Source organism: Amblyraja radiata, chromosome 28 (assembly GCF_010909765.2).
Source record: "Amblyraja radiata isolate CabotCenter1 chromosome 28, sAmbRad1.1.pri, whole genome shotgun sequence".
Classification (NCBI taxonomy): domain Eukaryota; kingdom Metazoa; phylum Chordata; class Chondrichthyes; order Rajiformes; family Rajidae; genus Amblyraja; species Amblyraja radiata.
Genome location: NC_045983.1, coordinates 23,789,482 through 23,806,721, shown reverse-complemented (window position 1 = coordinate 23,806,721; position 17,240 = coordinate 23,789,482). Strand labels below are relative to the sequence as shown.

Genomic DNA, 17,240 nt, shown 5'->3' with positions numbered 1-17,240 from the left:
TAGAAAATTAGAAGATGAGAAGATGATACACGGAATTAGATCTGAGTATGGAAATATATTAATTACTCCAAAAGATATTAATGATAGATTTTTACAATATTATAAAAATCTTTATTCGTCAAAACTAACAGGACAAACAGATAGTATGGAAATATTTTTACAAGAATGTCAAATCAATAGCTTAGATCAGGAAGGTAGAGAATTGTTAAATGCTGAAATAACAGTAAAAGATATTATAGAATCAATTAGTTCGCTAAAGAACGGAAAAGCAGCGGGCCCAGATGGCCTGAGTGCAGAATTTTATACGTAAATATTTTAATACAGATAACAACAGCATCCAGTCTGAGTGGCTTTCTATTCATTCAAGCACATTAATTCTATGTTGTCATCAGGACAACATGTTTCTTTACTTGCAGGACACAAGTGGGTGGTTCTGGTGAAAGGCAGGGCAAGTGATTCAGGAAGAAAGGAAGGAAGGAAGGAAGGAAGGATCAGTCTGTTTTATAAATATAAGCATCATCTAATGGAGAACTAGAGAGTGTGTTTTTATTTTCTTTCAAGATTACATTAGAACATCTTATCGCGGCACCAGGAATGGATCATTCCCAAATTGGTTCCATTGCACTGTTTGTTCTTCAGGCAGGCAATCTGCAAATTATGTTCTCGCCTATCCTGTTGTGTAATTCCTCCAATGTATGATGTTGCTGTTGGAGAGGCAAGGTCCAGTGTTTCTATAACTACTGATACAATAGACAATAGACAATAGGTGCAGGAGTAGGCCATTCGGCCCTTCGAGCCATTCAATGAGATCATGGCTGATCATCCCCAATCAGTATCCCGTTCCTGCCTTCTCCCCATATCCCCTGACTCCACTATCTTTAAGAGCCCTATCTAGCTCTCTCTTGAATGAATCCAGAGAACCGGCCTCCACCGCCCTCTGAGGCAGAGAATTCCACAGACTCACAACTCTCTGTGTGAAAAAGTGTTTCCTCATCTCTGTTCTAAATGGCTTGCCCCTTATTCTTAAACTGTGGCCCCTGGTTCTGGACTCCCCCATAACTGCAGTCAGTATTTCCATGCAGAATACCCACTACTTATATGGCATGTCCCTGCACCATGTTTCTTTGTCTCTGGCCCACAACATCACAGGTTCCTGCCGTCCTGCAGAATCTGCCTTAGCCTACACCACCTCTGCAGCTCTTAGTGTCTGCGCTGCATATTTTCAGCTACTTTCTCTTGGGGTGAATTTTGTGTCTGGTAAGGTAGAGTACTTTTACTTTGAATTTAACACATCGCGATTCCTGTTTCAACAGAAGTACATAAGTGATAGGAGCCAGGCTGGGCCATTTTCGCATGTTCGTAAGTCATAGGAGCAGAATTAGACCATTCGGACCACTGAATCCACTCATGGCTGATCTATTGAAACTGTTTGGCAATTCAGGGTCATAGAGTTGTACAGCACAAAATGGGCCCTTTGACTCATCATGTCCATGTCAACCTTTTTGCTCATCTACACTAATCCCATTTGTCCGCATTCAGTCTGTATCCTTGCACTCTGTGGCCATTTTGATGCCTGAATGAATTATTCTTAAATATTGCGATCACATCTGACTCCACCACCTCCTCTGACAAGTTCCAGATATCAACCACTATCTGCATAAAAACCTATCTCCTCAAATCCCCTTTAAACTCCTTCCACTCATCTTAAACCTTTGCCCATTTATTTTTGATACCTCTACCATGGTGACTGACTTGGCAAATGAAATTCCTCGTATGTTGCAAAACATATTTGGCAAATAGAGTACTATTCTGATTCTAATTCGGATTCTGATGGTAAAATAATTCTGACTGTCTTTCCTATCGATGCCTCTTAAAATTTTATAAACCTCCATCAGGACTCAGCCTTTACAATCTCTCCCCATAATTAAAGTCCTCCATGCAGGCAACATGCTGGAGAGTCTCCTCTGCACCCTGTCCAGCACAACTTGCATCCATTCATAATTATGGCTGATCTTCGACCTCAGTTCCCTTTTCGAGCATTATCCCTTGATACACTTATTACTAGTTTTAATCAATCTCTGTTTTGAATGAACTGATTGACTGAGACTCCATAGTCATCTGGGGTAGTGAATTCTAAATGCTCACCACCCTCTGAGTGAAGACATTTCTCTTAGCATTGGATAGTGAGGAAGGTTGTCAAAGGATTCATCAGAATATAAAAAATATGGGCAGAGGAATGGCAGATGGAGTTTAATCTGGACAAATTTGAGGGGGTTGCACGTTGGGAGGTAAAATGTAAGAGGAAAGCATACAGTAAATGACCTCAGGAACATCGATGCACAAAAGAATCTTGGGGTGCAAGTTCCTAGTTCTTTGAAAATGGCAACACAGTGTGCAGTTTCTAATCATTGGATTACTGGATGTGGAGGTTTTCAAGAGGGTGTGGAAATGGTTCACCGGGATGTTGCCTGAATTAGAGAGCATTGGCTATTAGGAGAGCTTGGACAAATTTGGATTGCTTAGCTGGAACTATGGAGGCTGGGACCTGATAGAAGTTTATAAAACTATGAGAGGCATAGAAAGAGTATATAGAGTTTTTTTCCCCCAGGTTGGAAATGCAAAACTAGAGGGCGTAACTTTAAAGTGAGAGGGGAAAGTTTAAGATAGATTTGTATCACGTTCTGGCCACCAAGCTGGGCGAAGGATGTCATGAGCTGGTAAGGGTGCAGAGAGGATTCACAAGAATGTTACCGGGACTGGAGAGTCTGTGCAATAAGGAGGGACAGAATAGGTGGGGGCTTTTTACCCTGGAGCATGGGAGGGTGAGAGTTGACCTAAAAAAAGGTATGTGAAATCATGGGCATGAATAAGATGAAAGGAAAAAAATAGAATTTATGGGTCAGAAGGTGGATATTGGAATGAGCTGCCATAGAAAGCAATAGGCGGGTACAAAAACAAAGGCATTTAGACAGGCACGTGGATGGGAAAGGTTTGGAGAGATGTGGACCGAATGCAGGCAAATGGGAGTAGTTCAAGGAGGCATCTTAGTAGGCACACGTGAGTTGGGTTGAGGGCCTGTTTATGTGCTGTAGGACTCTTTGACTCTATTTAGGAGGCAGGTTTTCTTCCACAGTGAGCAGTACTTGTCTGGAGCATGCTTCTGGTGAAAATGGTGGAAGTAGATATGATAGCAATGTTTCAGAGGCATTTAGACAGATACACAAACCAGCAAAGAATGGAGAATACAGAACATGCAGGCAATTGTGAAGTTTAAATTGGCAACATGGTCAACACAAATATTGTGGGCCAAAGGGTCTGTTCTTGTGTTGTCCTGTTCTGTGCTCCCTGTTCCAACTCAGACCTAGATGGCCTAACCTTAGTTCTGGAGTTGTGGCCTCTGATTCTAGACTCCTGAGTCAGGGAAGATCTTCTGATTTTCAGGCCTAGTCTTCTCAATCGCTTTTCTTACGGGAAATCCACCATCCTTGGAGCAAATCTGGTGAATCTTGTCCACATCTATGCTTTGGCAAGTGCATTATTTCTAAGTTAAGGAGAACGAAACTATTCAAAGTCCACCAGATATGATTTCATAGAAGGCCCCATATAATTGCAGTAAGGCATCTTTATTGTTGCATGCAGCTCCTCCCAAAATGAAAATGTTAAATCAAAATGCCTCAGTCCCCAATGTTTACAGCACCGGGCGTTTGCCTTTCAGTCACGTGTCCGATGACGCCAATGATCATCAACACTACCCGATTTCTCACTGTTTAAAAGATATTCTGCTTTTACTGCCTTGTGCACCAAAGTGGATCACTTCACATTTTACTCCATCTGTCACGTTCTCACCCATTCACTCAGCTTATGAATATATTCCTCTGAAGTCACTTTGCTTTGCATCCTCCTCCTTCTTCATAATCCCACTTAGTTTTGCATCATTAACAAATTTGGAAATCTGATATGTGGTGCCCTCAGCCAAGCTGTTGACATAGGTGGTGAATAGATTGATTCCTACAGTACTCCAGAAGGTACAGCCTGCCATCCTGAGAGAGACTCATATCGGATTCCCAATTCTAAGTCCACGTCAGTGTATTAACCTCAACTCCACGCGCTAGAACCTCATTGACCAATTTCATAAATATATGGTTTCCTTCCTTTTGCAACTCATATTCTCAAACACCCACAGCAGATTAGTTAAACCTGACTTCCCTTTTATAAACCTAAACTGGCCCTGCTCAATCGGATTATTTTATTCCTGTGCATTCTGTTATCACATCCTTCCTTATAGATTCCAATATTTTCCCAATTACTGGCAGAAGGCTAACGGGTCAGTAGTTGCTTGTTTTCTCACTCGCTGCTTTATTAAATACTAGACCAAGTGGGACCCGTTGGGTCCCGTCCCCTCAATGCGCGTTTGCGGGGGGTGCGACCACCCCCCACACACACACACTAACCACCCCCCACACACACACACTAACCACCCCCCCCCCCGATATTATATGAATATTATTCATTCGCTCCTTTTAACCCAACCTCCGCCCTATCCATTCACACATAGACCCCAACTCCACAGGCCCGGCTAGAGTGGAAGGGGGTGGGGAAGAGAGAGAGAGAGAGCAGAGAGAGAGAGGGCAGATAGAGAGTGGGCAAAGAGAGAGAGGGCAGAGAGAGAGATCGCCGAGAGAGAGAGAGGGCAGGGAGAGAGAGAGAGGGCAGAGAGAGAGGTAGAGAGAGGGCAGAGAGAGAGATAGGGGGGGGGGAGAGAGAGGGGGCAGAGAGAGAGGCAGAGAGAGAGAGAGAGGGCAGAGAGAGAGAGAGAGAGAGGGGGCATAGAGAGAGAGAGAGAGAGAGGGCAGAGGGAGAAAGAGGGGAGAGGGAGAAAGAGGGCAGAGAGAGGGAGAGGGCAGAGACAGGGAGAGGGGAGCTTGATGCCTTTTGGAGCTGGAGTTTCAGATTTGCAGCATCTTTTTGAGACAGGGAGGGGGCAGAGACAGGGAGAGGGGAACAACCACCCCACCATGCGCCAGCCCGAGGACCCCCAAGTGAGGGAGACTAACGGCTTGTGGACTCACAATTCTGGACTCAACTCTCACTCACGGCTTCTGGGCTGACTGACTCAAGCCCCGCCTCCGGGGCTTTATTCTCCTCGCCCCCGGAAGGAGTGTTAGCTTCATGGTGACTGACAGGCGAGAAGACCAATCTGCTCATCTCACGATTTTTTAAACCTTCATAACTTTTGTAATATTCCACCGATCGGAATAATACTTAGTGACAAAAAAATCCTTGGGGTTTAGGGTACCGTTTTTGCGCAAATTTAAAAACAATGCGGACCAGAAGTGGTCAAGATGAGAGTTTTAGTAATAGTATAGTTGTGGATCGCATTTGATAACCTCCAAACACAGGTCACTCTGAAATTAGATGTGGTTTGTAGCATATAGATGTGGAATGGTTCTATACAGACTGATGGGACTATTCCAAAATTCTGTTTCTTAACCTGTGCCTTCTGCAGGGGAGATAACAAGCACCCATTACTGTTAAGCAAGGCAATTATTTTCTGCACGACTATCCAGTAGGCCTTTGATTGATTGATGGTCACTTGACTTCAGATCTCTCTTTTCACCAACTTGAGTCAGTGGTACATGCAGATTGTTAATAAGTTATAGGAGCAGAATTAGGCCATCGGCCCAGCAAGTCTACTCTGCCATTCAATCATGGCTGATCTATCTTTACCGCATTCTCCTGCCTTCACCCCCATAGCCCCTGACACACTTACTAATCAAGAATCAGTCATTCTCTACGTTAAAAATATCCATTGACGTCCTCCACAGCCTTCTGTGGCAATGAATACCACAGATTCACCAATCTCTGACAAAATTCCTCCTCATCTCCCTTCTAAAGGTACGTCCTTTTATTCTGAGGCTGTGCCCTCTGGTGCTAGACTCTCCCACATCGGAAACATCCTCTCCACGTCCAGTCCATCCAGTCCTTTCACTATTCGGTAAGTTCCAATGAGGTCCTCTCCTCAACCTTCTAAACTCCAGCAAGTACATGCCCAGTGCTGTCAAACGCTCATCGTTTGTTAACTTATTAATTCCTGGGATCATTCTTATCGTACCCTGTATTTCAGAAATTCACACATTTTATGTATGTATGCCATCATGGATCAATTAGAAAAATTCTTATCCCAGTCCCAATTCAGGATCTAGCATGGTGCTTCAACGAAGTTTTGAGAGAAAGATGCATTGGTGGGTGTGAAATATCTTGTAAACAACTTGTGACGTACTTTGAGGTTAAGTTAGTGTTTCCTATTTACAAAAAAGATTTGGATCTGGAACATTAAGTTGCTACATTTACTGAAAGATGATTCAAACTCACCAAAACAAAATCCAAATAAACTCAGTTAACAAGAGAAACAAGTCTAAATCTTTTATGAAAGAGATGAACGTAATACTCAAGAGGCATCAACAACACTAAGCCCTGTCAATTGGTCTAAGAGAGAATGCCACTGCCTGATTCAACTATTTTTACACAAAGCAATCAACTGTGAAAGCTTTGTAACCTTGGAGTTGATTCTCAGAAAGACAAAGCGTTGGGGAGCAGTCTGGCACTGCAGCGTTTGTTCACTCAATGTAATTAACAGGGTTTGGCAGCTCTCTCACCCTCACTGTTGCACTCTCCTCTGTCACAAGGCTTTGCACATAGGGGTGACTCAAGTTCCCAATCCTGAGGTTAAATTGTGAGAAGTGGAGCATCAATGCACAACCAGAGAGACAGAGGGGTGAACTGAGCTGAAAGAGAAGACAGCTGAGCCACAAACAGACCTGTCCTGATATAATTGTGTAGCCGGTACAAGACAGAACTGGTCACGGTATACAAAGCGAGGCACATGCTGGGTACAGTAAAGCAGGACATCGTACATTCAGAGTGACACTAAAATAAAGTATGGCACATGCTAACTTAGCATAACACTCATCAGGCACAGTATGTACTGGGCACAGCTCAGAAAGCATTACAGGCAGAGTAAGTGAAGCACAAATTTGGTTGAGAACATCAAGTCAAACTCAATTTGGGTACAGCAAGTGCTTGATTCAACACAGAAAGTAATGCACACCTTACAGTCTTCTGCTAATACTATAGATCATTCTCACAGTTATTACCTGAATCAGGAGATGAAGGAGAAAAGCAATACTGCTCTGTTCAGCTTAAATCTATTACTTATTCTTCATTAAGGAGTTTATTAAAGGAGGTCATGGCAGCATCTGACTGCAATAGTATGACAACTGCTACACAAAGTGGAGATACAATCCAAAACTACACAAAACCCAACCTGACACCAGAGTGGGTCTAAATAAGAACTCACAGAAAAAACAAGGGCGAGTATCCCTGATCCTATATTTTCAGTTAATGGTGATTTCTGGGCATCTTTAACTTACTTTTAGTTGGTGCATTGTTTAAGAAGGAACTGCAGATGCTGGAAAATCGAAGGTAGACAAAAATGCCGGAGAAACTCAGTGGGTGCGGCAGCATCTACGGAGCGAAGGAAATAGGCAACGTTTCGGGCCGAAATCCTTCAGTCTGAAGAAGGGTTTCGGCCCGAAACGTTGCCTATTTCCTTCGCTCCAAAGATGCTGCCGCACCCGCTGAGTTTCTCCAGCATTTTTGTCTACCTTTAGTTGGTGCAATGTTAATTTTTGAATGTAAACATGCTCTGTATTTTTTTTGCATTTAAGCAAGTGAGTAAGTAAGTACATTTTATTTATATAGCACGTTTAAATCAACTCGCGTTGAAACCAAAGTGTATTACATAAATCAATAATTAAGTTTCCGTACATCCATAGAAAAAAAAGACATTTTTTGGTCACACTAAAAATTGAAGAATATGGAACAGCGCAGGAACAGGCCCTTATGCCCACATTGTCCGTGCCGAACAAAATGGCAAGCTAAACTAATCTCCCCACCTGCATATGATTCATATCCCTCCATTCCCTGTACATCCATATGCCTATCAAAAGCCGCTCAAATGCCACTATCTTATCTGCCTCCACCACCCTGTCAGCATGTTCCAAGTACCCACCACACTCTGTGTAAAATAAGTTGCCCCACACATGCTCTCAATCTCAAGAGTTTCCTCAATTCCAGATTCTAACCACAGTTTACCTGAAGTGCAGGAGTGATTGTAAAATGTACTGAAACTTTTAATACCAAAAGAAAAAAATTGGTTTGATATTTCCTGGCAACCCAACTCTTTGTTTACCTTTGTCCATTTGTTTACCTTTGTCCATTTATACTTATTTTAAGTTTGAATGTATAATAATAACATTGGGATAGTGCTTGCTTTTGATTTACTTGCAAAAAGTGGCGTCAGCGTTGGTCTCTTTTTTGAATCCAACGTTTGGGCTGTGCACAAGTATTCATGGACGTGCAAGTACAAAAAGCAAGTTAACAAGGCATCTGACATCATACAAGTGTTAAATTATTTAAAAAAACTGCAAAGCTCTGGTGTTAGAGTGTTGAGCTATTAGAAAATACTTCCACATCTCTGGTACGTGATGTGAGACCATTGTTCAGATCTCACTAGCCAACATCATCGTTGTTCTGTGTTTCAACATCAAATGTTTATGAGTTCTTGTGCTATGAATTATTTGGCTGTTAACGTCCTTTGCTTTTGCAGTTGCTATTTTGCTCATAATTTACCAGGAACAGTGTCAACCAGTAAGGTTTAAATTAAGTAAAAAACGTATTGGAAAAAGCTAAAGAGATCCCAGCGAGTAAAGGGTTCATTTTCCCAGCAATTAGAGACTTCTTGAACCTCATGAAAATTACGCAGCAGCCCCACCTACACTATTTATAAATTGCGTGTTAGAAAGAATCAGATTGTTTCCTGGAGGCAGTTTACATATAAACAGTGGGTGGGGAATGTAACCTTTGTAGCTTCAGAAGGTATGACGTTTGCAGAATTAATCCACACTAAAAAGTATTTTCATGACGTTATTGAACTTTTCTTGGTCAATAATATGTTGCGCAAACACACATGGTAGACTTTACGTCTTTAGATGAAACATGAGTAGAACCACAACAAATTGTCGTGAGAGTCTAGCTGGCCAGTCAGAACTGCCAGCATGATGCCAGCATGAGAGCAGAATAATTCACTTCAAAGTGCCCATTCCCTAATGGGAGTTAATGATTGAATCTGCACTGGAATGCACTTAATTAAAGCACATTTTCTTATGTTCCTATTATTCCAGCACGCTTGATTTCACCCATTTGATCAGTCAGGGACCAAGCTGACCATTAAAGGAACAGAGGCTATTTACCCTTTTCTCAATGTGCAAGCTACATGTTTATTCCTATCGTTTATTGATTAAACTCTGGTCTGTTCACAGAATGTTCCGAAACCAATACAGAACAATTATGCACAGTGTTTCCTCAGAACAAAGATACCAGCTGGCGAGGTTAATTAGGAACTCAGATATGATCAAAGACAATGAAAAATAATTTCTCCCCGTCTTGCAATGTACAACATTCTATGCGGGTGGAAAGGCTTGAATTGTGGAGTCCAGTTTGCTGTATAGACAACAGAAAGTAAATAGCAGTGGCCTGTTAATAAATATATTAACGAGGGCAATAAATGAGTATTAGCTGAATTTGTAGAAAGATCAGAGGACAATATGTATTTACATAACTGAAAAGGAAAAAAAACTGCAGGTGCTGGAAATCTGAAATTAAAAACAGTGCAGAGATAGAAATTATGTTTCAGATAGATGAACTTTCAACCAGAACTATTCTCATTCCAGAGTCACTTCCTACTTTGTTGAATATTTCCAGCATTCTCTACTTTTAATTATTCAATCATGAAAAATGTCCCAAGATGTTTCACAAATTGGGCGGATGTTGGAGGAAACATGGAAAGTCATTCCAACGAGCTGCTTTCATTGAGAGACAAGATACAGAAGTTGGGAGTGCAGAATATGGCCCTTTGAGCCTGCTCCACTGTTGAATAAGATCATAGAGTCATCCAGCATGAGAACAGGTCCTTTGGCCCAACTTGCCCACACCAACCAACCCACTATCTACACAAGACATGGCTGATCCAATATCCCTAGCCCAATTTCTGCTGGATTTGCACAGTCTTCAATTCACTTACATAATCCACTGACCTCCGTCCTGCATATATTCCACTTTTTTTTCAGGTTCAGAGAGTTCAGAAGATCCAGGAGCCTCTGAGCTAAAGTCATCATCTATGTTCCTGATTTGAGATTCCCCATTCAGAACAATCTGTCAGCATCTATCCTGAAAAAGAATGTGCCCCTGAATAATAGAGGGCGAGGACAGGGCATGGTACCTTTATATGCCTGCCTCACTCTCACTGAAAACCACAGTGGTTGGTTTAGCAAGAATTAGAAAATACAATTATTAGCAAAGATCTACCACAATCCTCCTCAAGACTTGTCACAGAATTCAAATCAATAATTGACAGCATTGATGAATTGGTTGGTCAAAGTTACAATAATTAACCAGGAGATAACAATAGTTCTGTTTAATTCATATGGTCTTACTTTTCTCAGTTGATCCACCAGTTTCTGGTTTTGTTCACTTAGATCACATTCCACGTCGACTTTGACTTTTTCAACCTCGCGCAGGTATTGTTGCTGTTTCTGGATCTCCAGCTGCAACTGTTGCAGATCTCCTTCCAGTTCTGCTACTCGAGCCTCCCACTCACTCTCCCTCCCTTCGTACTTCAGACGCAATGCATATTTCTCCTGTTCAAGCTCCTAAGGGAAGTACAGATGCAAGTGGTTGAAACAAATGACAACACTATCACCACATGTGTAATTGGTGCTGAAGCAATCGTATCATGCGTTTCTGGAAATCACTTTCACCGGAAGAGGCCATGGACAAATTCTTAGCAACAATTATTAATTATAAAGTAATTATGAACAAGGAGTACAATTTGGCTCATCATAATCCATTCACCCAGAAAGACTGTACCATTCTCCCATTCTAGCAATTGGTCATCCGTGTGCTTCTATCTGGATGTCTGTTATAGATCCAGATTGCTCTTTGTGTGAAGAACTTCTTTATATGATTCTTTAAACTATATTTTTACTAAAACATATCTAGGTCTCCATGACCCACTCTCAGAATTTGATTATGGGTTTTATGATTTCCTTTCCTTTAAGCTGCTTTCAGTAAATTCATCTCTCAGATCTCTCTTTCTTTTAAACGAGATGTCCAAGTTTTGTCTCACAAGGCAGATATCTAACACTAGAGATCAGACGTGGTTCTGTTCTTCACAGCTTCCAGTGCCAGAATATCTCCTTGCTTCATGGTGGGCAGTAATCACAACTCTCAGCCCAACCTCAACGTTCCTCTGCATTGGCTCAAGCAGAAAGATATCCTACCCACAATTAACAGAATTGTATGTTGAACTCAGCCAAGAACTAATGAATACTATATTAGACAGATATATGAATGGTATTGCTTTAGAGGGATATGTGCAAAATACATGCAAATGGGACTAGGCCAGTATGCCAATGTGGTCAGTGTGGACAAGATGGGCCTAATGGCCTGTTTCTATGCTGTACAGTTAATAGACTATAGACAATAGACAATAGGTGCAGGAGTAGGCCATTTGGCCCTTCGAGCCAGCACAGCCATTCAATGTGATCATGGCTGATCATCCCCAATCAGTACCCCGTTCCTGCCTTCTCCCCATATCCCCTGGCTCCTCTATTTTTAAGAGCCCTATCTAGCTCTCTCTTGAAAGCATCCAGAGAACCTGCCTTCACTGCCCTCTGAGGCAGAGAATTCCACAGACTCACCACTCTCTGTGAGAAAAAGTGTTTCCTCGTCTCCGTTCTAAATGGTTTGCCCCATATTCTACAAATTAATTAACATTTAAACTGCTTCAATTCTCTGCAATTAACAAGAGCAAATCTGCATTTGATGCAAGAGGAGAAACAGGACCCATTGTGTTCTTACACTGCCCTTACATGTTTCCTAAAGTGTATGCTTTCATCATACACTTTAGTCTATAATGCCCCTGTCCCACTTAGGAAACCTGAACGGAAACCTCTGGAGACTTTGTGCCCCACCCAAGGTTTCCGTGCGGTTTCTGGAGGTTTTTGTCAGTCTCCCTACCTGCTTCCACTACCTGCAACCTCCGGCAACCACCTGCAACCTCCGGGAACCACACAGAAACCTTGGGTGGGGCGCAAAGTCTCCAGAGGTTTCCATTCAGGTTTCCTAAGTGGGACAGGGGCATAACTCTCCTAGAGGCTAAAAATAAACTGCCAGAGGAACTGAGCAGGTCAACTCACCTGTGGAAGGAAATTGACAGACGACACTTGAGTCTATTCTGCCAATAAGAGACTGAGATCAACAATCCTTAGAGGCTTGGAGAACGGTACCAAGTGTGTCTGCATCAAGGAATTGATGTTGGTGGTAAGTTTTGATCTAAGTGAAAACAATGCCTATATTTCCAGTGTGTGTTTCAGACAGAAAACACGCACGGATGGTCAACTTTTGATACGTATGTGGATTGCATTATTTGCTCTTCCACCAAACCAGGGAAGGGAATTGGAGGTAATCAGAGTGCTTGGGTCAGGGTTGCACTTTCAAGCACTATTGCCCCTGGTGAAAACTTCAGAATATCAAAAGTCTTTATTAATATTTCAGAGCCAATACCTGAAAAACTGAATATAGTTTAATTTGATTTTACAAACACTGATGAATCAGTTTTAACATTTTCTCAAATCTACCTGATAGCTTTATTGTTTGACGTCTCAGACTGTCATCGTACGTTTACTCTGTGATGTCAGATAGAATGAGCACATCTCTTCCATTGGGCTGGACACAATGTGCTGGAGTAACTAAGTGGGTCAGGCAGCATTCCTGGAGAACATGGATAGGCGATGTTTTGGGTTAGGACTCTTTGTCAGACTGCTCCCCACCCCTGCACTCAGTCTGAAGAAGGGTCCTGAATTGAAGCATCACCTATCCATGTTCAGCTGCCTAACCTACTGATTTATTCCAGCATTTTGTGTCTTTCCTCGATAAACCAGCAACTGCAGTTCCTTGTTCCTTCCATAGGGATGTCCGATTATACGAAGATCAGTTTTCTCTTTCATATAAAGGATTTCTCTGCCTTCAACGGATTTTTAATTATTTCAACTAAAATTAAACGCTGCTTGCCTGCTCCAATACATTTCTCCCCTCAGATTCCTAAACACTGAGCACATATGTAAAATATAAAGTGAATCTGTTACACATAGTTCTAACCTCAACCTTTTCCTATACTAAATTGATGTTTTCTATACTTTATTGTGAACTTCATTCTCTTATTTCTTCCAAGCACTGATACAATTACCTCTATGTCCTCATTCTTCCTCGTATTTTAACTGCCCTTAGACGTTTAACTTGTTTTTTTGCTGGTTGATCAAGATCACAGCCCTCCCCTGCCTCCTTGAATTTACTTTACTGACATGACCCCCCCCCCCCCCAGACGCTTGACATTTGACCATCTTCTAATTTAAACTTCTGGAAACCCCCTTGTGAACTTTTTGCAGTTTGATGGGATCTTCAAAAAAATTTTAAGTTAAAAATAAACCAAATAAAACACGGGTGCTAATCTTGCCAAGACTCCATTCAATGGACTAAAATATACGAAATTACCCTGTTTAAAAAAAAAATTCGAATGGACATAGTTCATAAATGTATCGAATTCCTATGTGAAATTAGACTCCATGGGACTATATAATGTTGTGATCTGTGACTAAGTTGGTAGCATTGTTGTGTCTGGCTCAGAGGGCTGTGGATTTGTCTCACTCTTGAGACTTCGTAAAATCTCTGAGTTCTCACTCCAGCTGTAGGATTGAGGCTGTGCTGCCCTGGCTGGGGGGAGGTGTGTGTGTGTGTGTGTATGTGTGTGTGTGTGTGTGGGGGGGGGGGTCTTCCTTTGGATGAGATATTAAACTGAAGACTTTCCCCGGACCCATTTCCTTGAAGAACAGGGGATTTTTATCCTAGTGCTTTGCCCAGTATTTTAACGTTACCCTAGCAAGTTGGATGGTAAAGATTACATTTCTATTTGTGTGAGCTTGTTGTAGACACACTGCCCTATCGCCCAGCCACAACCTTTGTTCAACAGAGATTGTGATGCTCGTTTTATATGCAAGCGTTTTGTTTCTTCCACAGAAATCAAAGTCCTCTTGAAGTTAAACATTTCCTTCCCTGTTCCGTCGAGCTAGGGTGAGGTGACATTTTACATCGACTCTCTCTCTATTCTTTATATGCAGTTTTGGCAGGTTCTGGCCTCGCAGGAGTAATCAGAGCTGACCCGAATTCTCTCATTGTACACTATCTGCGAAGTGACATTACCCACCCAATAGAAACATATTCAGATCAAATTCGAGTACACAAAAATGCTGGAGAAACTCAGCGGGTGCAGCAGCATCTATGGAGCGAAGGAAATAGGCAACGTTTCGGGCCGAAACGTTGCCTATTTCCTTCGCTCCATAGATGCTGCTGCACCCGCTGAGTTTCTCCAGCATTTTTGTGTACCTTCGATTTTCCAGCATCTGCAGTTCCTTCTTAAACACTCAAATTCGAGTAACTCCTTTTTGATCAATTACATTTTTACACGTATCTGATATCTACAATGAATATCTGGTGGCTTAGGAGGCACCACATCATGGGGCCAAAGTTGCTTTTGCCCAATGGGTCTAATGCACTCTTAGTATTACACTAACAGTTCATTTGACACTAACCGAGTATCTTCCAGTTGCCCGGCCTCCATAATGATTAAAAACTATTAACGTAACATCTTTCATGCATCAATCAACCAGCAAGTCGTCGGGATGGGGTCAACTGGATCCGTTGAATCATCATCGTTTGCGAAAAATATTTAATCGGTTTTTGGGCAAACTAGGCGAGTCGTGAGAAAATACCTGACCCAAGACAATCTTTGAGACTAGCGGAACTAAAAAGTTGGACACAACATAAACTCTAATGCACGTTCACATGTATAGAAAGTGAGGACTAGCAATGAGCAAGTATAGCTGCCTTGCCAAGCGAGGTTCAGTGATGGACAGAACAGATGCTCACATACTGGGACATGGGCCCGTGGGTGGTCTCTCACCTCCAGCTTTTGGCTGTATTCCTCCTCCAACCTGTCCTTTTCCTTCTTCAAGTCCTGGTTTTCGGTGAGCAGCGCTTTGCCCAGCTCGGCGGCCACATGAACTTCCTTCTCCCTCTGCTTGAGGAGGGAGAGCAGGTCGGTGGTGTCCACGAAAGCCGACACCTCTCTTATGCGGTCCCGAGCGAAGGGGAAGCGGTCCTCCTCCAGTGGAGATTTCATCTCCAGGAGCCCAGCAAGCAGGCACAGTGGACGAGGCTCAGGACGGTCCCAGTCGGTGGCTGCAGACCGCGTTCAACCAAAGTCTGCGTGAAGTTTGCACTTGGTCCGGGCTGCCCGGGATGTTTTGGGGCTTTGACTTTTATAGGCTGGCTCCGATGGAAATGAGCGTCGCTAGCACCGCGTCTTTCCCCAGAGAAGACAGATGGTGGAGAGTGAGGGAAGCGGGAGAAATAAAGGATAAGATCAGCCCGGGAGATGTGTTTAGCGTTCGAACCCCGCACCTTTCAATGGGAGTTCCGCGTTCGTGAGACTGACTTGAAAGAAACTAATCGCTTCGGGGACTCGGAGACTCGCACAAGCAGTGTGGCACCTGCAAACACAGCCGCGATCAAGCCGACGCCCACAGAGCGTCCAAAAGATAAAGTGACGGAGTGGAGGAACCTCATCCCGCCTTCAAATAGTCATCAAAACACTCCCTGCGGGGAAACCAATCGCACACTGGGACAGTCTGAAACCTGACCCCTGTAGACACTTCCACACTCTCATAGAACAGTACAGCACAAGAACTGGGTCTGATGAGGGGTCCCGACCCGAAACGTTACCTATTCCCTTTCTCCAGAGATGCTGCCTGCCCCGCCGAATTACTCCAGCTTTTTGTGTCTATCTTCAGCACCAGATCAGGCCCCTCGGCCCACAATGTATGTGCGGAACAATGATGCCAAGACCATCTCTTATCTGCCCGCGCATAATCTATATCCCTCCATTCCCTGCATATCCATATTCATAACCAAAAGCCTCTTAAATGACACAATGGTAAGTCTGGTGTATCCAACAGCATCCTTGTGTCAGACTCCAACACCAACCCCAGCCTTGTCTTCACCACTTCACAGAAGAAAGCTAATGGAATGTTCAAGTTCAAGTTCAAGTGAGTTTATTGTCATGTGTCCCTGTATAGGACAATGAAATTCTTGCTTTGCTTAAGCACACAGAAAAATAGTAAGGCATTTACTACAGTACAGATAAATGTGTCCATATACCATGATATAAATCCTCTTCATAACAAGAGGATTTCAGTATAGGAGTAGAGAGGTTCTTCTGCAGTTGTATAGGGCTCTGGTGAGCCCACGTCTGGAGTATTGCGTACAGTTTTGGTCTCCTAATTTGAGGAAGGACATCCTTGTGATTGAGGCAGTGCAGCGTAGGTTCAGGAGATTGATCCCTGGGATGGTGGGACTGTCATATGAGGAAAGATTGAAAAGACTAGGCTTGGATTCACTGAAGTTTAGAAGGATGAGGGGGAGGTCTTATAGACATAAAATTATAAAAGGACTGGACAAGCTAGATGCAGGAAAAATGTTCCCAATGTTGGGCGAGTCCAGAACCAGGGGCCACAGTCTTAGAATGAAGGGGAGGCCATTTAAGACTGAGGTGAGAAAAAACTTTTTCAATCAGAATGTTGTGAATTTGTGGAATTCCCTGCCACAGAGGACAGGGAGGCCAAATCACTGGATGGATTTAAGAGAGAGTTGGATAGAGCTCTTGGGGCTATGGGGAGAAGGCAGGCACGGGTTATTGATTGGGGACGCTCAGCCATGATCACAATGAAGGACGGTGCTGGCTCAAAGGGCCGAATGGCCTCCTCCTGCACCTATTTTCTATGTTTCTATGTTTTCCTCTAATCTTTAGTTTTTAATTTTAGAGATACAGTGTGGAAACAGGCCCATTCAGCCCACCGAGTCCGCACCGACCAGCGATCCCCGCACATTAACACAAGCCCGCACACACTAGGGACAATTTACACTTATACCAAGTATACAAACCCAAACCAATTAACCGACAAACCTCTACATCTTTGGAGTGTGAGAGGAAACCGAAGATATTGGAG

The 17,240-nt window shown here is 43.0% G+C and overlaps 1 protein-coding gene across 1 annotated transcript in view; it reads right to left on the bottom strand.

Annotated features, from left to right (window-relative positions):
• Positions 1-15,780, bottom strand: part of LOC116988993 (BICD family-like cargo adapter 1) — a 33,202-nt gene extending 17,422 nt beyond the window's left edge. Inside the window, exons 1-2 of the mRNA XM_033046094.1 lie at positions 15,137-15,780; positions 10,554-10,769 (exon numbers count right to left, since the gene is read on the bottom strand). Coding sequence (XP_032901985.1) covers positions 10,554-10,769; positions 15,137-15,355 — 435 coding nt within the window. The 5' untranslated portion in view covers positions 15,356-15,780. The remainder of the gene's footprint in view (positions 1-10,553; positions 10,770-15,136) is intronic.
• Positions 15,781-17,240: the final 1,460 nt, after the last annotated feature.